This window comes from Pistacia vera, unplaced genomic scaffold (genome assembly GCF_008641045.1).
Source record: "Pistacia vera cultivar Batoury unplaced genomic scaffold, PisVer_v2 Contig840, whole genome shotgun sequence".
Lineage (NCBI taxonomy): Eukaryota > Viridiplantae > Streptophyta > Magnoliopsida > Sapindales > Anacardiaceae > Pistacia > Pistacia vera.
The window spans coordinates 844,794-866,302 of NW_022196713.1; the positions used below are offsets into that span (position 1 = coordinate 844,794).

The window sequence follows — 21,509 nt, forward strand, 5'->3', positions numbered from 1 at the left end:
ATATGGTTTTGATAGTTGTGTTATTGTTGTTGGCTGCTATGTTTGGAACTTTGGATGCAAAAATAAAATGTGTAGTGATGTTTAATCTTACGTTATTTTGCCCCTGGAATAACTCATTAGCACAAGTTGGATTATTCCTTTCACATCTCACTAAGGTGAAAAGAGATGCCCATAGAGAAGAAGAATTGGTTTCCTTTAATCTTTTGAGTTTTATTGTATGGTCTTGGAGTTTAATATCAACTGAACCAAAACAAAGCTTATATTTTTCTGTTTGGTTTGTATGAAAATTTCGGACATCATTCATTCATGTCTTTGATTGTTTTTAAGTTTATGGTGTTTGGCATGCCTTTAAATTATTGATTTTTTTTTTTCAAGTAGTCTCAAGCATTGATTGTGGGGGTGTAATTGTAAAAAATGAAAACTATAGGAATTTTAGGGGTGTAATTGCAAAAATTGAAAATTTGAGAGAGAAAAAATGGGTACTCACAGGTCTACCCATACCCGCATAAGGTAGGGTTCGGGTCCAATATTTTGGACCTATTTAGATCGCTCGTTTTGGGCCTATACCTGTTTGGACCTGACTCGACTCGACCAGACCTTAACCCGACCTACCTGCCCGTTTTGCTAGGTCTACTAACGACCCTTCTTGTCCCTCCATAAATGAATCATTGCTCACCCCACTTTTGAGGGCATTGGAAGGCAAAGGATCATGAGCTTCAATAATCAAAGAATCGCTTGGAAGGAGTTCCTCCAAGTTAGACGCTAAATAAGTTTCTAGCCGAATGATATCAAGGAAGTTGGTGCTCATGGGAAGGGGGGGGGGGGGGGGGGGGGGTGTTCTTTGGGGCCCTAAGAGGAATAAGGTGAGGAACACTTAGATGATCCTCCTCAAGTGCCTTAGGAGGTTTTGGTGCCTTCTTAGGTGGGTGGCAAACATGGCCAAACTCACAACATTTTGGACAACGCTTTGGTTTCCATTCATACTCAATTTCAATTGGAATTGAGTCTTGATGGTATTCAAGCATCAATTGGTGCAAAATAGGCTTGGAAGCATCAATCTCAACACAAACACAGACATAATCAAGCCGGGTAAACTCATATGTCGCTTTGTCGCATGATAAAGGGTGATTGTCGATGCTAGCCGCATATCCCAAACCTTCATGCATCCATATGCTAATGGGAAAACTGTGCAGCCATATCCAGATCGGGACCTTTATGATCTAGAGATCGGTCAGGGACTTCTAGTCCACCAAAACTTAGAGAAGGATGTGTTTTCCCCCAAATATCCGTGGCCCATCCACTAGGATTGAGCGTAGGCTATCTTCGTCCTTGAATCGGAAGTAAACGAGATTACTCGATGATAAGACTTGTTTTAGTCCATAAGTGGTACATGCACAAAAGGCGATGGACTCGACAGCATGGAACAACATCTTGCATCCCAGGAAAGATCCCACCATGCAATTTGACCAATAGACTAGGTCCTTCTTAACCAAATCATTCGAAAGAATAATTTTTCAGATTATCCCCTTCTACATTATAGTGACAGTGGGGAAGGGTGAAAAGGGTCTTGGAGTTGGAGTTGGTAACTCTTAATTTGTCGGCCCAAGATGAATTGGGCTGAGATGGATTGCTCCGGGAGGGGGGCAGTTGGTTCACATTAGCTTGGGTGGGGAATGGAGGTGGAAGGGTGTGTTTTGGTTGGTTGGGGCATTTTTTCGAATAGGTGGTGGGAACAAAAAAATGGTGTTTTTTGGATAAAAGAAAGGGTGGAAAGGGGGGTTGGAATGGTTCAGAGTGTGTTTGAGGAGTGGCTGAGGTCGTGGAAGGTGAGGAGAAGGTTGGGAGGCAAAGCCTAAGCAACCCAGTAGGCTACTAAGGACAGCCGCACGTGCTGGCACTGGGTTGTAGCACCAATTTTTGTCGATCAGGAGACCAATAACAACTAAACAACATAGCAACCCAAACAATAGAAAATGGTGAATCAAGTGGTGTGTTATTTTGGGGCTGATTGCTCTCCAATCGATCATAATTGGGCCAAGAAAATCCCCAACTTCGCAAGGTGGCAAGAAGGAGATGGTTGCAAAAGGTGAGAGAAGATGCCAAGTGGGGGTATGGGTTTTGAAAATGAGGTTGAGAGGAGTTCAATAGAGGTCTAGAAAGTGATTTTGGAGGTTAGGATCCGTCGAAAAAGCCAAAAAACTGGCGGCTTCAAGCGATGCTAATGTGAGCTAGATTTGGCTAACATGAGCCCGTCTACAGCCAAAAGGAGCACGACGCATGTTAGTGTGCTAATGTGCTCCGCGTTATAGTGAAAAAATTGGGAGAAAAAAAAACCCTCTTTTTTCTCACAAAGAATTATCTTCAATAATAAAAACATTATTCATTCACAAATGTATCTGAATATCCAGACATTTTGAATTCTTTAAGTCTGAGTAATACAAAGAACATTTTTAGTTATTTTCTAGAGTTTGAACATGTGTTTTCTGTTAATGCAAGTGATATCTTGTTGAAACAAGTTTTGATGCGAGCTATAGGTAAATAAATGCAAACTGAAATGGTGTAGGTAGCAATAAGCGAGTTGGAAGAAAGTTGAATTTTGGAGTTGAAATCATGCTAATTTTGTTAGCTGTTTGGTTAACTACTTCAAGTAGTGCAGTTGAATTTAGGGATTATAAAAATTAGATATTTTTTGTATTAGTTAAGTTTGTGTGGTCCATCTGTAATCTATATAACATCACTGTAACTTTAGGTGTAATAGTTGATGTATAAATTGAAGTTTAAAAATAATGAAAAGTGTGAGAAACTTATAGCTCTTCAAAAAAAATTTCCTAGTGTTCAATTTTTTCTTGTTTCCCTTTCATTCTTGCCAAATCCAACATCTGGTATCAAAGCTTTATAAGATCCTACGAGACCAGTAAAGGAAATATAATTTCTCTCCAAAAACTCACCTTCAAGTCTGTTTATGGCTTCCAACAATGTGCCTTTTTCTCCTTATGTCTTCAATGGTGAACAATACGATATCTGGGCTGTTAAAATGAAAGCTTATCTAAGGGGACATGATCTATGGCAGTATGTTCAAGAAGAGAGACAACCACCTCAATTGGGACTGAATCCCACATTGAACCAAATAATTAGATTACATGAATAATAGATTGCCAAAGCTCCAAGAGCCTTGTCTTATACCCATTCAGCTGTCACAAACTTAGTCTTTTCAAGGATTATGGCTTGTGAAACTGCAAACGAAGCCTGAGATAAGCTAAAGGAGGAGTTTATAGGAAGTGATAAGACTAGGTATATGCAAGTGTTGAACTTGAGAAGAGAGTTTAAAGTGTTGAGGATGCAGGAAGCAGAGTCTATTAAGGAGTATGTAGATATACTTATGAATATTTTTAACAAAATTAATTTGCTAGGTGAGGAGCTGATAGACAAGAGGATAATTGAAAAAGTGCTTGTAAGTCTACCAGAAAGGTTTGAGTCCAAAATTTCATCTCTTGAAGACTCAAAAGACCTATCACATATCTCCCTTTTAGGGCTTGTTCATGCCTTACAAGCTCAAGTACAAAGAAGACTTCTGAGACAAGAAGACAACATTGAGGGAGCTCTAATGGCAAGTCATAAAGTGAAACCTTATGAAGGTGGAAATAAGAAGCAAGCAGGAGAAAAGAAAGGGAAGGAGAAGAATGATAACCAAGGAATGAAGTAAGGGGGTAAAAAAGGGATATCCATCATGTTCTCAATGCAAGAAGAGGAATCATGTTGAGAATTTATGTTGGTTCAGGCCTAGAATACAATGCAGGTCATGCAAACAATTTGGCCATATTGAAAAAGTTTGCAAAAACAAGAGTAATCAACAAGGGGAGCAAGCTCAACTAGTGGAAAATCATCAGCAGCAAAATCAGGAAACTGACCACCTGTTCGTGGCTTTTCGCTATGTAGCAAGTGGTTGCACTGAAGCATGGTTGACAGACAATGGCTGTACTAACCATATGACTCCAGACCCAAGCAATTTTGTGGACTTGGATCATACATACAAGTCCAAAGTAAAGATAGGAAATGGAGAACTTATTGATGTCAAGGGAAGAGGAGTTGTTGCAGTCCAGACTTCAACAGGTACCAAATATATTTCCAAGGTCTTGTACGTACCTGAAATTAGCCAAAGTCACTTAAGTGTAGGAAAAATGTTAGAGAAAGATTATTGTCTACATTTCCAAGATATATCGTGCACACTTTTAGATAATGATGGTAGTGAATTAAGAAAGTAAGGATGATAGGTAAAAGCTTTCCCATAAAGTGGAAAGAGACTGATTTGCATGCTTACTCCATGGCTACTGATGAGTATGTTGTGTGGCACAAAAGATTTGGCCACTTCAATTACAATGGACTCAAGGAGATGTATTGCAAGAACTTAGTTTAAAATATGCCTAAGATTGAAGATAAAAAGGATATATGCCATGCCTGCCAACTTCGTAAACCGAGTAGGTTGCCTTTTGCAGCAAATCAAGCATGGAGAGCTTCCAAAAAGTTGCAACTCATCCACACTAATATGTGTGGACTGATGAAGACCTTTTCTTTAAGTGGAAGCAGATATTTTTGTTCTGTTTATTGATGACTGCTCAAGGCTGTGTTGGATTTATTTCTTGAAATAAAAGAGTGAAGTGGCTAAGGTGTTTAATGAGTTTAAAGTTATGGTGGAGAATCAAACAGGTTCCAGCATTAAAACTATTAGAAGTGACAATGGAACTTAATACACTTCTATGAAGTTTGAGAAACATTGCATTGAAGCTGGAATAAAGCATCAGCTTACCAGTCCTTAAACTCCTCAACAAAATAGAGTGAGTGAAAGAAAGAATAGGATTGTTATGGAGATGGCAAGATGCATGTTGTATGAAAAAAAATCTGCCAAAAATATTTTGGGTAGAAACTGTGAATACAGCAGTTTATCTGCTAAATAGACTTCCAACCAAAGCCTGGAATAATCAAACTCCATTTGAAGCATGGTGTGGAGTTAAACTAGGTGTGAATCATGTATTTGGGAGCATATGTTACTCTCACATTCTAGACAACATGAAAAGCAAACTTTATGAGAAGGTTGAAATTAGAATCCTAATTGGCTACAGCAACTCGGCTGAAGCTTATAGAATCTTCAATCCAAAAACAAAGAAGGTTCTGATAAATCGAGATTTCAAGGTAGATGATTATTCGACTTGGAATTAGGAAAGAAATGAAGTTAAAGATGATAAAAGATTACAGCAAGGAAGAGAATTTTCTTCAAACCAAGATGATCTTGAAGAAAATTCAGATTCTAATGCAAAAGTTTCAATCAAAGGCACTTAGTTATTGGCTTATGTGTATGAGAGATGCAATGTAGCTGTTATGGAGCCTACAAACTACATTGAAGCATGTAAAATTATAAGAGTGGATAGCTGCAATGAAGGAAGAGATAAGTATGATTGAGAAGAATGAAACTTGGAGTCTTGTGGACAGGCCTACAAACAGAAATATTATCTAAGTTAAATGGATTTTCAAAACTTAGATGAATCCGGATAGATCAATCCAATTTTAAGGCCAGATCAGTGGCAAAGGGTTATGCACAACAATATGGTGTCGATTTTTCAGATACGCCTTCTCTAGTTGCAAGACATGACACAATAAGGTTGTTGATAGCCTTAGTAGTTCAACATAGGTGGAAGATTCTCCAATTAGATGTCAAGTCAGCTTTCTTGTAGGGCTACTTGGATGAAGAGATATATGTAGAGCAACTACAAGGCTTTACAGTTGAAGGGAGTGAGGATAAAGTGTATATGTTGAAGAAGGCTTTATATGGCTTAAAACAGGCTCCTAAAGCCTGGTATAGCATAATCAATGAGCATTTAGGAAGCCTTGGTTTCAATAGAAGTCCTAATGAACACACTCTCTATGTAAAGAAGATTGGTGGTGATTTGATGATAGTATCCTTATATGTGGATGACTTGTTTGTGACTGGAAGCAGCCTTGATCAATTGAATTAGTTCAAGGATGAAATGCGCAAAGAATTCGAGATGACAGATTTGGGGGAGATGACTTTCTTTCTTGGCATGGAAGTGCATCAATCCTTGGATGGCATATTTATTTGTCAAAGAAGATATGCCAATGAAATCTTAAAGAAATTCAACATGCATGAATGTAAGTCTGGGAGCACTCATTTAGTGCAAAACCAGAAACCTTATAAAGATGATGGAGCTGGCAAGGTTGATGAAAGGAGATATGGAAGCTTAATTGGGTGCTTGTTGTACTTAACAGTAACAAGGTCTGATATCATGTATGCAGCCAGCCTACTCTCTAGATTTATGAATGCACTATTGAAATTCACTTCAAGGGGACTGAAGACATAGGAATCTAGTTCAGGAGATAAGCCAATTTCAAATTAATTGGCTACACTAATAGTGATTGGACAGGTTCAATAAAAGATATGAAAAGTACTCTAACCTACGTGTTTTACTTGAATTCTGATGCATTTAGTTGGATTTCTAAGAAGCAAGAAACAGTGGTTCAATCAACAGTAGAAGCAGAATACATATCTACTATAGTTGTTGTTAATGAAGTAGTTTGGTTGAGGAAAATCTTGAATGATTTAAAGCAACATCAGATTGAAGCTACCGAAGTGTTTTGTGACAATCAATCAGCTTTTACAATGGCCAGGAATCTTGTGTTTTATGGTTGAACCAAACACATAAAGATCAAGTTTCATGCTGTTAGAGAAGCTAAAGAAGACAAGGAAGTGAAGCTTGTTCATTGCAGGACCAAAGAGCAAGTCACTGATGTCTTGACAAAGGCTCTAAACAAGACCAAATTTGAAGAATTTAGGCTTAAACTTGTTTTGACAAAGGCTCTAAATAAGACCAAGTTTGAAGAATTTAGGCTTAAATTTGGTGTTTCCAACAAAGTTATCAAGAATGAGTGTTAATGCAAGTAATATCTTGTTGAAATAGCTAGGTTTTGATGCGAGCTATGGATAAATAAATGTGAACTGAAATAGTGCGAGCAGCAGTAAGCAAGCCGGAAGAAAGTTGAAGTTTGGAGCTGAAATTATGCTGATTATGTCAGCTGCTTGGTTAACTACGCACTCCAAGTAGTGCAGTTGACTTTAAGGATTATAAATATTAGATATTTTTTATATTAGTTAAGTTTCTGCGGTCCATCTGTAATCCATATAAAATCACTGTAACGGTGGGTGTAATAGTTGATAAAAGCTGATGTATAAATTGAAGTTTAAAAATAATGAAAAGCATAAGAAACACGCGGCTCTTCAACAAAATTTTCCTGGTGTTCATCTTTTTCTTCTTTCCCTTTCATTCCTGCCAAATCCAACATTTTCAGGTGTACTAAAGGGCAAATCTCTTTGAGTTGAGCAAGTAAAAAGAGCTTCCAAGCTTATATATGAAGTCTGGCTTTGGTTAAGTGTGCAATGGAAGAGCTAGTCTTTGTCATTTTATTTCTCTTGTTGGGTCTATGTTTGTCTCTACTTGTAGTCCCACGTCTGTTTGCAAAACGAGAACCCAAAAACTTGCCTCCAGGGACAATGGGATGGCCCGTCTTTGGAGAGACTCTTAGCTTCCTCAAGCCTCATAGATCAAGTTCCATGGGTAGATTCCTACAGAAACGTTGCTCCAGGTATTTGTGTTGTCTTTGATGAGTTATGTGCTTGATTTCATCAAATATGTGACAAGAGATCATGAGATTGTGTATTGCAGGTATGGAAAAGTTTTCAAGTCACATCTATATGGTTCCCCGGCCATCGTTTCCTGTGACCCGGTGCTCAACTTGTTTGTACTTCAGAATGAGGAGAAGCTATTTCGAGCCAGCTACCCCAAGCCCGTGCTTGACGTTGTTGGAAAATTGTCTTTACACGCGGTGTCCGGAGAACTTCACAAGAAGCTAAGAAATATTGCCGTCAGCTTCATCACTGCCTCCAATTCAAATCCACTCTTCCTTCTCTTTGCAGAGAAACTGTCACTCTCAATAATGGACTCATGGAAAGAACAAAAACAAATTTCCTTCTGCGAAGAAACTAAAAAGGTAATTAAGGAAGAATTAATTTTAAGTTCAGGAGGAAAACTTATAAACTAATGTTAAACTCATTAATTTTGTGATATATATAACACAGTTTACGCTCTATCTTATGGTGAAGCAACTGTTGAGTATTGAGCCAAAAGAACCACTAGCCTTCAAAATACTTGAAGATTTTGAAACTTACATGAAAGGTTTTCAGACTTTGCCAATATATATCCCTGGGACAGCTTATGCAAAAGCTGTGAAGGTAACAAAAAATTGCTACAAACAAATATATATCAGTTGACGTGCTGAATGTTTAATTATATATGACAAAAATGATTTAATGTTAAGGCTAGCGAGAGACTATCTTTGACTGTGAGAGAGATTATAAGAGAAAGAGAACAAGATATTTCGCGGCATAGGGAAGGAGACTTCTTAGATGTGATTCTGGCGAAACGGGGCCTGAGCTATGAAGAGACAGTAAGCATAGTTTTAGACATCTTGCGTGCAGGCTATAGGACGACTGCTACACTTATAGCTTTAATTGTTTACTTTCTTGCCAATGCGCCCAATGTTTTTGAACGATTAAAGGTATCTTTAATTTGTTCTGTGTTCCTTTTCCTAGTCTCCTTGTACATGAATATCTGCATACATATTCTAAAGGGTTCATTTGTTGAGTATTACAGGAAGAACACCATGCGATAAGGAAAAACAAAGAAGATGGGGAATCCTTGAACTGGGAAGATTTCCTGAAAATGGAGTTTACCAACAATGTAAATATAGAGTAATTAACTGTTTTTCTGCATAAAAGTTCAACATGCTTACAGGAGGAAACTAACAAATGCTTTGCTTATAGGTAATACATGAAGCTACGAGATGCGGAAATGTTGCCAAATTTGTCCCCCGCAAAGCCCTTCAAGATGTCATATTCAAAGGTTTGTTGTTTGCATTAAGTTTAATTTATCTATTGCTTCATATTTATTTTCTTGCATTCTAATTTTATGGTTCAATTATATTGCAGACTATTTCATTCCATCGGGATGGTATGTTTTTCCACTCTTTACTGCGGTACACCTTGACCCCACTCTTCATGAAAATCCTTCGGAGTTTAATCCTTGGAGATGGACTGTACGTATAGCTAGCCTCCCCTGCATTAACCAGTCTTGTTTATATCTTACTCTTTCTGCTGTGATCTGAACTTGCAGAACCATATTCTTCCCATATAGCTGCAGGAAATAGTTGATAAGCAGATAACATAACTATAACTTCTTTCTTATCTCTAGCTAATATGTTCCGATCGTTTTTGTATGTTGATCGCAGGATTATAAAGCAATGAGCAAAACGGTGATGCCATTTGGTGGAGGACCACGACTCTGCCCAGGAGCAGAACTGGCTAAAGTCGAAATCTCATTCTTCCTTCATCATCTTGTCCTGAATTATAGGTAAAATATCAGCAAGAATCCCCCATTTAATTAGGACATGCATGAATTATTGTACATCTCAAGTCACAGATTAATATATATTCTGGTATAATAACCAACTGCTTCCCACTTATCGGGAAACTGCATAATCTCGTTTATGATATTTCACTGTTATTTTAATATTCATGCATACAATAAAACACTATTTTAGATTGGAATTGAGCATCCATGTTATATCATAAAAATCCTTACCACTTTATTCCCTTTTCATTGAATATATACTCATTTGTTCTTTGTGTGTCCCTTGAAACTGCAGGTGGAAAATAAAAGCTGATGATTTCCCAGTTGCCTATCCTTATGTTGAATTCTCGAGAGGCTTGGTTTTGGATATTGAACCAACAGAAGGGACATATAGTGGGAAATAAAAACTGATTAATGTAGATCTAATTAGCATATCCATCTGCTTAAAAGTGAATAATAAGGCATTATTTCATCTAAAAAAGTGTAATGAAAAGAAGCCATTTGAGAAATTGGCCCTATTTTCATTTACTTGTATTATTAATTAATGTAATTGATGATATAAACTTTTTTTTCTAGATGTATGATATATAAATCTCTTAAATCTGACCCTTATCGATTATATTTATCTAATATCGTTTATTAAAACAAAGAATATACCGATATATGTATAGATTTATAGTCGACATCTTCAGTTCTTCCTCTTGATCTTTAGACTGTAATGATATTGTAATTAATGCATAATTAGAGTTATATTGAGATTAGGGAAGTTCCTTCTAATTTTGAAAACTAGAAAATTATATATTGTAATGTAATTAACCATTTCATAAAGCTTATAGAAAGGAAAGGCCTCTCTTCTAGAGTTATTCAAGTTTATTTACTAACTTAGAGTATATGAGAAAGAGCAATGCTACAGTTATCGAAAAATGTATATCGAATTCATGCACAGAAGACGTGACATCATTTTTTTTCTTTAAAAAAATTTATAATTAATCAACGATCATAATGGTGTCACGTCATCGATGCATAAATTCGGTATATATTTTTTAATACCTGTATCATTTTTCTAGGAGAAATAGCTAGCCTCAGATCATAATTTCAAAGAACACACAAGCCCATTATAAAAAAAATCTCTCATTGAATTATTGAATATCAACCCGCTTTCATTTTTTAATTAATGAAAAATAATTGGTAATGGACTCCAAATCACGAAGGAATTTTTGCCACATGTCTTAATGAATACAAGGTTTATACGAGGTGTTTGGTGGAACCCACCACTCACAATACCATTAAAATTTTCTCGTCTTCCAGAATGTACCCACCATTGTTATCTCACAGCTCTCCCTCGAGCTTTCAGATTTCAATATGCACCTTCTTCTTCACACTCTTTTCTTGATTCTTCTTATATCTCTGCTAAGATTTGTTCACACATTCATATGTATCCCATTTCGTGTCCAACACCACTTCAAAAACCAAGGCATAATGATAAGATAGTGTTTCCACTTTATATGAGGAAATAGAGCCTCCAAGAAAATGAGAAATAAGAGTTTAAGGGGAAAAAAACTTAATTGACTATTGCTTGTCAAACCCTAATTGGTTTAGGCTTTATATAGTCTTACACATTATTCTAATTTTAAGAGGACTCTAATTGTCTAATTCTAATATAATTGCCTAATTTTAAAGATATTCTAATTATTGTAATTAGATAATAGTAGGGGTGTCCGTTAAATACTTGAACTCAGCTTGAGTAAGACTTGAATTAAGTACCGAGCTGAGTTCGAGTCTACCCCAACTCGGCTCGATTCGGCTTGCTAGTCAATAGTGTCTCATTTAGGGTTTTTCTGTGAAAAATACAAGTTTTAGGTCTGTTCTGTAATCTGACATGCAAAAGGTTTAAAAAATCTCAAATTAACCCTTAACCCCAATTAACCTAAATGTCATAAATGATTTCCCCAAAATCATAAACCCTATTTTCACATTACTAATCATTGTTTATGTTGTGTAATTTATTGATGTGATTTATGTTGATTTAGATACAAATTTACCAAAAATGTGATCTGATTTGTGTAAAACAAGATCTGCAAGTTATATAAAAAAAGGGTCAAACAAGCCGTAATCAAGTCATAATCGAGATCACGTTAATCGAATCATAATCAAGCTTTTCGAGTCAAGTCACGAGTCAAATTTTCCTGACTCGTGACTCGACTCGAACTCGTCTAATGCTTGACCGAGTCAAGCTTGTTTAGGGTGGTACTTGGCTCAACTCATCTTGTTTACATCCCTGGATAATAGCATAATTATAAAAGACTTAATATAATTATCCTAATTCTAAAATAATCCTAACATTGTCTTCCCCTTCGAATCAACCTTGTCCCCTTAAGGTTGCAAGGTACTATACCATAAACCACAGTTGTTGTCAAAGCCAAGACCTCTAATCGGTTACAACCATAAGAAATCATTTGGCGTAGATGAGGTCCAAGGCAATAAAGAGATGGTGAAAGTTCCATTGTTGGGGTAAAAAATCAACACGGTAAAGAAGTTGTTTGTTCTTTTGTCGTGACTTAACATTTTAGATTTAGCTAAAACACCCAAACTTATATAAAACTTTAATTTATAACAAAATCGCCCTTACCACCCTAAACCATTGCCAACCACCGTCGGAAAGTCACTGGAGTTGCTAAAAATAGCCAAGAGTCACTGGGAGGCTTCGATATGGCTGTTTCTAGCCATATTGATGGCTACAACCTGACCAAAAATGGCCATATCGGAGCCTCCTAGCGACTCTCAACCATTTTTAGCGACTTCAATGACTTTCCGACGGTGGCCCGTCATGGTTGGCCAGCTACCGGTGGTGTTTTAAATATAATGACATTATTGTCCAAAAACTTAATTAAACAAGTGTAAAATTGTAATGGTAGATTAATGTAAATTGATTTTAAAACAAGGGTATTATTGTTCAAAATTTTTATTAATAAGGGATAAAATTGTAACAGAAATAAGATAACCAAATAATCTTACAATACCTAAGAAAATTGAGGTTATAAAAATTACCTTAAATATTACCAATAGTAACTATTATTGGTATTGGAAGATTATCGAAATTTTATATTACTTGGCAACCAAATGTAGTAATCAAGTAATAAAAGATGACATACCCCATTAATCTCATATAACTCTCAACCAAACGCCCCGTAATTGTTTTAGACTTTATATAGCCTTACACATTATTCTAATTCTAATCTTAAGAGGACTCTAATTGTCTAATTTTAAAGATATTCTAATTATTTATATTAGATAATAGCATAATTATAAAAGACTTACTATAATTATCCTAATTCTAAATAATCCTAACACATTACTGGCCCCAGACATCGGTTGGTCAGCGGAAACACACCCGAAATCTACCGTGGGTTCGCAGAAGCTGGGTCAAAGCCAGTGTTGACCTTTGATCACGATATTTTTACCGTACACAACGCCTAGTTATTACAAGGGGGGGCGCATGGAAACCATTTTTGTACTGGCTCGGGTCAGCGCCCCGGCTTGCAAAATCTGACCCGGATATGATTAAGGTCAAGGAGGTGCTCAACTGCTCATGAATACGGGTGGGTCATTCAAAAAGAGATTCTGCTGAACCCATCGGCTAAGCAGTTATTTGGGGTGGGAATTGTTGGGCTTTCGGGTGATATATGGGCTTCTCACAGGAGGACTGTTGATCAGGCCTTTAACAAGGAGTGAGTTAAGGTACAGCACACTCTCTTCTTGTTGAGCTAAAAAGAAAATAAGTGTTAGCTAAAACGCCTTTCAAATTTTAGAAAATCATTTATGATTGGGGAAGTTTTATGTGAAGAAAAATTGTCTTAATTTAATGTAAATTAATCTTAGTGGCTTGGGTTCCAGAAATTGTGGCTAGTACCATGACGAGGGTTGAGAAATGGGAGGAAACAAGAGGTGGGAGAGATGAATTTGGGATGGAAGTGCATAAAGAACATCATGATCTCTCAGCTGATGTTATATCCCGTACAGCTTTTGAAGAAAGAAAGCGTAATTTTAAGTTACAAGAACAGCAAGTTCAACTATTTATTGAAGCATTTAGATTTTAGAGGGGTATTTTCTAGGGTTCAGGGTACTTTTACTAATATAAATTTTTTCGAATATTCTATAATACCAAAGATAAGGCTTTAAGCATTTAGAGCAGTTTTCTGATTCGTATTATATACAGGTTCTTGCCTACCAGGAAAAACAGAGAGAGGTGGAGACCCAAGTCAGAAACTCATGACTCAATAAGGATGAAATTCGGGGCAGAAGAAATTATAAATGAATGCCAGACATTTTATTTTGCAGGAAGTGAATCGACTGCTGATGCCTTAGCCTGGGCCCTTCCACTTCTAGCACAGCATCAAGAATGGCAAACCAAAGCACGGGAAGAAGTGATTCGCTTCTGCGGAAACAAAGAGCTAGTTGCAGAGAAATTAAGTGACCTTAAACTATTAAGTTCAGTTCTTCAATGACCTTTCAACAGAGAGTTTCATGCACTTTAAGAAAATTCTTAATACTGCTTGAATTTTCAAATTAGCTGAGAATGATATTCAGTGAAACGCTTCGGCTTTACCCAACTGCTGTCAAGTTGACGAGGCAAACATCTAGAAAAGCCGAGGTGAAGCTAGGGAATATGGAAATTCCTGCAGGCACACAACTCTATTTGGCCTTAACTGTAGTACATCATGATCCTGATAAATGGGGAGAAGATGCTAATAACTTCAATCCGCTGAGGTTTAATGAACCCAGAAAGGGTTTAGCCTCATTTTTTCCATTTGGTTTAGGCCCCAGAATCTGTGTACGTCAAAAACTAGCCATGATTGAGTCAAATATCATCCTAACGATTATCATCCAACGATATACTTTTGTATTGTCACCAACTTTATGTTCATGCTCCAATGTCGCTTCTAACAATGCAGACTCAATATGGTGCTCCCATCCTCTTTAGCAAAATCCAGAATTGAAAATTTCCCAGATAACAGTTGGAGCTTTTGGAAGCAAAAGCTTCAGTATAAGGAACGTGCATTTTGGATTGCTTTTGATATCATTAAAAAAGTCTTCAAATAGACATTTATCTATGTTAAAGGCTTTCTTTTTCGTTAGAAGTTGTAATTGTCATTCGTTATTAAATTGGTGGACTGTTATAATATTATATATATACGGGGTTGAGCTCTCTCCTCTCTTCTTGAGCTAGTTTTAGGTTTGAGTTACTATCCCAACCCAGGTAATCAGTTAAAACCTCAATTTTCTTTAGTGTTTCAACCTCTCCCTTGAAGAAACTTATAATTGAACCGATTGTAAATAAAAGGAAATAGACATCATGTATGAGAATAACATGTATAAAAAATACTGCCGGCATCATTTTAATAAATCAGTTGGATTGTTAAATGAGGACTTTTTAAATAATGGATTCATACGTGAAAGAAATTTTGGACAGGAAAATTCATATTTTAATTAATTAGACAAAGAATCAAATGACATATTCGATATAAAAAATTAATTCATAGCAGAGTTGTGGAAGCACTAAAATAATGAACTCCCAAGTCAACCAAGCTACTACTTCAAAATTTTCTGATCATCCAAACAAAACCCACCATTATCACAGCTCTCCTTCGCGCTTTGAGAGTACACTATGCACCTTCTTCTTCTTACTCTTCTCTTGATTCTTCTTCTTTCTCTTGTAAAATTTGTTCACACATTCATATGGACCCCATATCGGATCCAACAGCACTTCAAAAAGCAAGGTATAACCGGCCCTGCCTATCGCTTGATCACCGGAAACACGGCCGATATCCGCCGTGGGTTTGCAGAAGCTGCGTCCAAGCCAGTATCGACCTTTGACCACGATATTCTTTACCGTGTATCGCCTAGTTATCACAGGTGGTCGCGCATGTATGGGAAACCATTTTTGTACTGGTTCGGGTCAACGCCCCGGCTTGGAATATCTGAGCCGGAGATGATCAAGGAGGTGCTTAAGAATACGGGTGGGTTATTTGAGAAGATTCGTTTTAACCCCCTGGCTGAGCCGCTATTTCAGCAGGGACTTGTTGGGCTTACGGGTGATTTATGGGCATTTCACAGAAGGATCGCCAATCAGGCCTTCAACATGGAGCGAGTTAAGGTACAACATCATACTATTTCAATTGAAAAACTGAGCAGAAACAAAGGAAATATTCTAATTGATTAGATACCTTACGATGAATAAGATTTAAAGTTAATTCTTCCTCGTACAAATCTTAGATAAAAGATAATTTAACTTGAGTTTGGTATGAAGACTATTAACTCTAGGTGCTTGTGGCGGAATTTCTTTTAATCAGGCTTGGATTCCAGAAATGGTAGCTAGCACCATGATGATGCTTGAAAAATGGGAGGAAATAAGAGGAGGGAGAGATGAATTTGAGATGGAAGTGCATAAAGAACTTCATGATCTGTCAGCGGATATGATATCCCGTACAGCTTTTGGAAGTAGTTTTGAAGAAGGAAAGCGTATTTTTAAGTTACAAGAAGAACAAATGCAGCTATTCATTGAAGCTTCAAGAGGTGTCTATTTTCCAGGGTTCAGGTGACTTCTAGTCTTCCCTTTTGTTACCCTGTTGTATTACAGTGCTGCTAATGCGTCGTTTCAAGTAGGACTACTGGAAAATGAAAACCCAATTGGTTGGCTTATCATGATTTCATGAATTGGAATCACATGCGAAATTAAAGCTATGGCTATTTAGGCTGAGCAGTTTTCTGATTTTCTTTGTCATTATTATATACAGGTTCTTGCCTACCAAGAAAAACAGAGAGAGGTGGAGACTCGACTCAGAAACTCGTGAATCAATAAGGATGCTGATCAAGAACAATGGCTCGGCTAGAGAAAACTCAAGAAATCTACTTAGTCTTTTAATGTCATCCTACAAAAATCAAGATAACCAAGAGGAGAAATTGGGGGAAGATGAAATTATTAATGAATGCAAGACCTTTTATTTTGCGGGAAAGGAGACAACTGCTAATGTTTTAACTTGGGCACTTCTACTTCTAGCAGAGCATCAAGAATGGCAAACCAAAGCAAGGGAAGAAGTGATTCGTGTCTGCCGAAATGAAGAGCTAGTTGCAGAAAACTTAAGTGACCTAAAGACTGTAAGTATATTTTCTCTGACCTTGCAAGTTCATAAAATACTGCAACAGAAAGTTTCATGTGCTTACGAAAATTTAGCTGCATTTTCAGGTATGATCATGGAAAATATTATATACAGTCATTATATTTAATGTCAATGGGAAAACTGCAAATTAATTTAATCCTTTTCAAAGAACTTACATGTTAAAAGTAAAGGCAAAAGAATAAATACATGGCAATAGTAGCATCAAACTGTAAATTAATAGCAATTATACATATATTGATGAACATTTCCAATTAAAGGGCATAGTAATTAAAAAGTGACTTTTTTATTTTTGTGGAAATTATTCTTCTAATAAAAATATTTCCTGCTGTCTAACATTCTTACTCCTGATTCAACTTCCATAACAGGTGAACATGATACTCAACGAAACACTTCGACTGTATCCTCCTGTTGTCAAGTTGGTGAGGCAAACATCTGAAACGGCGAAGGTGAAGCTAGGGAACCTTGACATTCCTCCAGGCACACAGTTGAATTTGGCCTTAACTGCTGTACAACATGACACTGGTATATGGGGAGAAGATGCTAAGAAGTTCAATCCGCTAAGGTTCAACGAATCCAGAAAGCACTTAGCCTCCTATTTCCCATTTGGTTTAGGCCCCAGAATTTGTGTTGGTCAAAACTTAGCGATGATTGAGACAAAAATCGTCCTATCTATGATCATCAAACGATATAGTTTTGTGTTGTCGCCAACTTATGTTCATGCTCCAATGCTATTTGTAACCTTGCAGCCTCAATATGGTGCGCCCATCATCTTTACCCAGATTCATTGAGATCTGCAAAGTGAAAGCATTAGAATAATAAGGTGCACTCTGGAGGTTTTCGACATCATTGAAAGCATCTTCAAATAGGTAGAAGTATTTGATGTCTGTGTTAAAGCACTTCTATTAAGAATGTTTTAGCTTTTCAGAAAGCTAGTGGAAGAAATTATAAAACAGAAGCTTTATTTATTTAAATATATCAACTGTCATTGTAAACTCTCAAAAGATAGTTCAACTGGCAAGAAATCTCAGTTTAAGATATCTTAGTTTGATTTCTTATTGCTTCTAGACAGTTGGTTTGCTTATTTTAATTAGTTTCATCAATGACTTCGAAATCACAAGCAAGATTCAAGGTATTGATTAATTCGGGAGGTATTAAATATTAATGCAAGACTTGATTCGATGAAAACGAATCAAATAATTATCTATTTCTTTCTCTCCTTTCATATATAATGTGTGTTGGGGCATGGTTAATTTATTAAATAAAAGTTCAGTGTGGGGCTCCTTTCACCATTGACAAGGTCAAAAGTTTAATCCCAAAAAGTTATTCATTGAGTTCAAACTTACCACAATAATATTATAGTTTATTTGGTCTTTTAGATTTGTAAAGTATTTTATAGACAATTAAGGTACGCACAAACCTTTTTGGACACTTATTACAATAATATTATGATTTATTTAATCCTTTAAGCTTATAAAGTATTCAATAGATCCGATGATTAGTTGAGGTACGGACAAACTCACTCAGACACCTAAATAAAAAAAAAAAAAAAAGGTCAAATAGGAATACATAAAGTATATATATATATATATATATGGTTGTTTTCAGGTGAATACATATATAGTCTAAACAGGTATATATGGTTGTCAAAGTCATTTATTCAGAATACTCAAAGCCAGAAGAATAGGAAGATAACGAAGGATATAATTTGTTAATGAATATTTACTTATTCAGAGAACGCTATCACAAATTTGACTTTGACATTATATTTCCCTTTTTATAAAGTTGACACTCAAAAAGATGAAGGTTTAGGAGGTGGAAACCGCGCGCCATTATTAAAGCTTCGGCTTGAGAGTAGCTTTTCTGATCATCGAACGGAGCCCACCCTTCTCAGAGCTCTGCACAATGCAACTTCTTCTTGCTTCTGTGTTATTGATTCTTCTTATGTCTGTGCTGAAATTTGTTCACACATTCATATGGATCCCATATCGGATCCAACACCACTTCAAAAAGCAAGGCGTAAGCGGCCCCGGCTACCGCTTCATCACCGGAAACACAGCTGAGTTCCGCCGTATGTTCGCAGAAGCTGCGTCGAAGCCAATACCGAGCTTGGACCACGGTATTGTTTACCGTGCAGCGCCTTCTTATCACAAGTGGTCAAGCTTGTATGGGAAACCATTTTTGTACTGGTTCGGATCAGGGCCCAGACTCGCGATATCTGACCCGGATATGATTAAGGAGGTGCTTATGAATACAGGAAAGTCATTCGAAAATATTCCGTTGAACCCCTCGGCTAAGCTTTTACACGGCCTGGGACTTCTTGGGCTTACGGGTGATGTATGGGCATTCCACAGGAAAATCGCCAACCAGGCCTTCAAGATGGAGCGCGTTAAGGTACAACACAACTCACATCTCTTTTAATTGAATTAGTGTACACTGTTCCTCCAACTGTTACTATGCTCTCAACCTGGTAGATGCAATCGTAGATTTCTTGCAAATTAAACTTAATGTTTAGTTTGGTTAAGATTTTAATGTTAGGTGCTGTGTGGCCCAAATTATTCTTTGAACAGGCTTGGGTGCCAGAAATCGTTGAGAGTAGCATGAAGAAGCTGGAAAAATGGGAGGAAATAAGGGGAGGGAGAGATGAATTTGAGATGGAAGTGCATAAGGAAATTCATGAACTCTCAGCGGATATTATATCCCGTACAGCTTTTGGAAGCAGTTTTGAAGAAGGAAAGCGTATTTTTAAGTTACAGCAACAGCAATTGCACCTCTTCATTGAAGCTACTAGAGGTCTCTATTTTCCAGGGTTCAGGTGACTTTTACTTTTATTAATATGATATCTTATTAAACTTGAAAATTTTCTGTGTTACTAAAAGGCACTGGGTAAGTAAAATTATTAAGAAATATGCTTCATTTTGATCTATTAGCTTTCCTGGTATGATACTCTGCTAATTAACCAGTATCATAGAATGATTCAACTCATTTGTTTATAATATGTGTCCTACACCAAGCATGCTAAAAGCTATGACACCACAAAATAGAAAGTGTGGTAAAGGCCATTATTTGACCCAAAATAATACAAGGCAACAGAGCACTATATTGATTAGAAGAAAAAGAGAGAAAATTTCAATGTTTGATGACTATTAGAGTTTGCAAATTATAAGTTTTTTTACTGATTATATCTATTATATGTCTCTTTAGTTCTTGTTAAGTAAGAAGCCTTTATAGCCATTGATAACGTTTTAGTTGTGGCTTTTGATACATTAAACGTTTACCGACAATGGTTATTCCTTGGATTCTATTCTGATGGCCAGTTTCATTATATTTCCAGGGAATGAAAAACGTGTCAAACATGAATTCCATACTGGTTATTTTTGTTGTTGGGCTATTGGAAAATGCATGGACAGTCAGTTTGCTTATTGTAATTTCATGGATTGGGATCACATGCAAGATTCAAAGCTATATATTTTCTTGAGTATTTACGGTGGGCAGTTTTCTGATATATATTTTCTTCTATTCTATACAGGTTCTTGCCGACCAAGAAAAACAGAGAGAGGCAGAGATTGTACTCAGAAACTCATGAATCAATAAGGACACTGATCAAGAATAATGGCATAGCAAGAGAAAACTCAACGAATCTACTTAGTCTTTTAATGTCATCCTATAAAAATCAAGATAACCAGGAGGAGAAATTGGGGGAAGATGAAATTATAAATGAATGCAAAACCTTTTATTTCGCAGGAAAGGAAACAACTGCTAATGCTTTAACCTGGGCACTTATACTTCTAGCACAACATCAAGAATGGCAAAACAAAGCAAGGGAAGAAGTGATTCGTGTCTGCGGAGACAAAGGGCTAGTTGCAGAGAACTTAAGTGACCTTAAGATTGTAAGTTCTTTTATTTTTTTTACAATGACCTTCATTTTTAGTACTGATGCACTACTACTTGAACTTTCTTTGACAGTTAACCATGATAGTAAACGAAACACTTCGACTCTACCCTCTTACTGTCATGGTGATGAGGCAAACATCTAAATTGGTGAATGTGAAGCTAGGGAACCTTGACATTCCTGCAGGCACGGACCTTACTTTGGCCTTAATTGATGTACATCATGATACTAATATATGGGGAGAAGATGCCAACAAGTTCAATCCGCAGAGATTTAATGAACCCAGAAAGCACTTAGCTTCATTTCTCCCGTTTGGTTTAGGCCCCAGAATCTGTGTAGGTCAAAACTTAGCCATGGTTGAAGCAAAAGTTGTCCTATCTACTATCCTCCAACGATATACTTTTGTGTTGTCGCCAACTTATGTCCATGCTCCAATGTTGTTTGTAACCTTACAGCCTCAATTTGGTGCGCCCATCCTCTTTACCAAGATTCAGAATTAAAAGTTTTCTCAAATGGGGCTTGATGCGTTTGGAAGTGATGGTATTAGAAAAATGTGTATCACGGAGTGCTTTGGACCTCATTGTAAGAATTTTCGTTTAGATAAAAGTATTTTATCTCTATGTTGAAGCCCACTTCTATTGTTGATTTCATCTGAAAGTAAATAAAAAAGAGAGAGAGTTACGTGATATTCATAGATGATACAGTTGATTTTTTAATTCATTAGACATCACAGAAGAAAAATTATATAATGGAAAGCATCAAATGCTCCTTGAGATCCAAATCAAAAAACTCCGCATGCATTATTTCAATAAGGTTTCTCAGATACGAGCATCCTTTAACGTATATATAAAATTCATTCTGGACAGTATTGTTATCCCAGCATTATTATTTTGATAATGAAAGGACGAATTTTCGAATGCACAATTCAGTCGGCTGGTAGCTTCAACCTTGAGTATGATGCCAAACTCA

The 21,509-nt window shown here is 36.7% G+C and overlaps 4 protein-coding genes and 1 pseudogene across 4 annotated transcripts; all 5 read left to right on the forward strand.

Annotated features, from left to right (window-relative positions):
* The first annotated feature begins 3,295 nt into the window (after positions 1-3,295).
* On the forward strand, positions 3,296-6,008 carry LOC116118327. The gene is made up of 3 exons (XM_031404316.1): positions 3,296-3,699; positions 3,797-4,130; positions 5,727-6,008. The coding sequence occupies exons 1-3, from the start codon at positions 3,296-3,298 to the stop codon at positions 6,006-6,008; spliced, it is 1,020 nt and encodes a 339-aa protein (XP_031260176.1).
* Positions 6,009-7,282: 1,274 nt separating this feature from the next.
* On the forward strand, positions 7,283-9,921 carry LOC116118306 (cytochrome P450 724B1-like). The gene is made up of 9 exons (XM_031404292.1): positions 7,283-7,650; positions 7,731-8,055; positions 8,144-8,296; positions 8,383-8,622; positions 8,718-8,804; positions 8,888-8,966; positions 9,053-9,159; positions 9,352-9,473; positions 9,769-9,921. The coding sequence occupies exons 1-9, from the start codon at positions 7,445-7,447 to the stop codon at positions 9,875-9,877; spliced, it is 1,428 nt and encodes a 475-aa protein (XP_031260152.1). The 5' UTR covers positions 7,283-7,444; the 3' UTR covers positions 9,878-9,921.
* Positions 9,922-10,835: 914 nt separating this feature from the next.
* Positions 10,836-14,470, forward strand: LOC116118328 (annotated as a pseudogene).
* A 576-nt stretch (positions 14,471-15,046) lies between these two features.
* On the forward strand, positions 15,047-17,673 carry LOC116118291 (cytochrome P450 734A1-like). The gene is made up of 4 exons (XM_031404267.1): positions 15,047-15,627; positions 15,824-16,068; positions 16,268-16,628; positions 17,017-17,673. The coding sequence occupies exons 1-4, from the start codon at positions 15,139-15,141 to the stop codon at positions 17,437-17,439; spliced, it is 1,518 nt and encodes a 505-aa protein (XP_031260127.1). The 5' UTR covers positions 15,047-15,138; the 3' UTR covers positions 17,440-17,673.
* Positions 17,674-18,345: 672 nt separating this feature from the next.
* LOC116118289 (cytochrome P450 734A1-like) lies at positions 18,346-21,219 on the forward strand. Its single transcript, XM_031404266.1, has 4 exons — positions 18,346-19,042; positions 19,219-19,463; positions 20,178-20,538; positions 20,615-21,219. The coding sequence occupies exons 1-4, from the start codon at positions 18,554-18,556 to the stop codon at positions 21,038-21,040; spliced, it is 1,521 nt and encodes a 506-aa protein (XP_031260126.1). The 5' UTR covers positions 18,346-18,553; the 3' UTR covers positions 21,041-21,219.
* Positions 21,220-21,509: the final 290 nt, after the last annotated feature.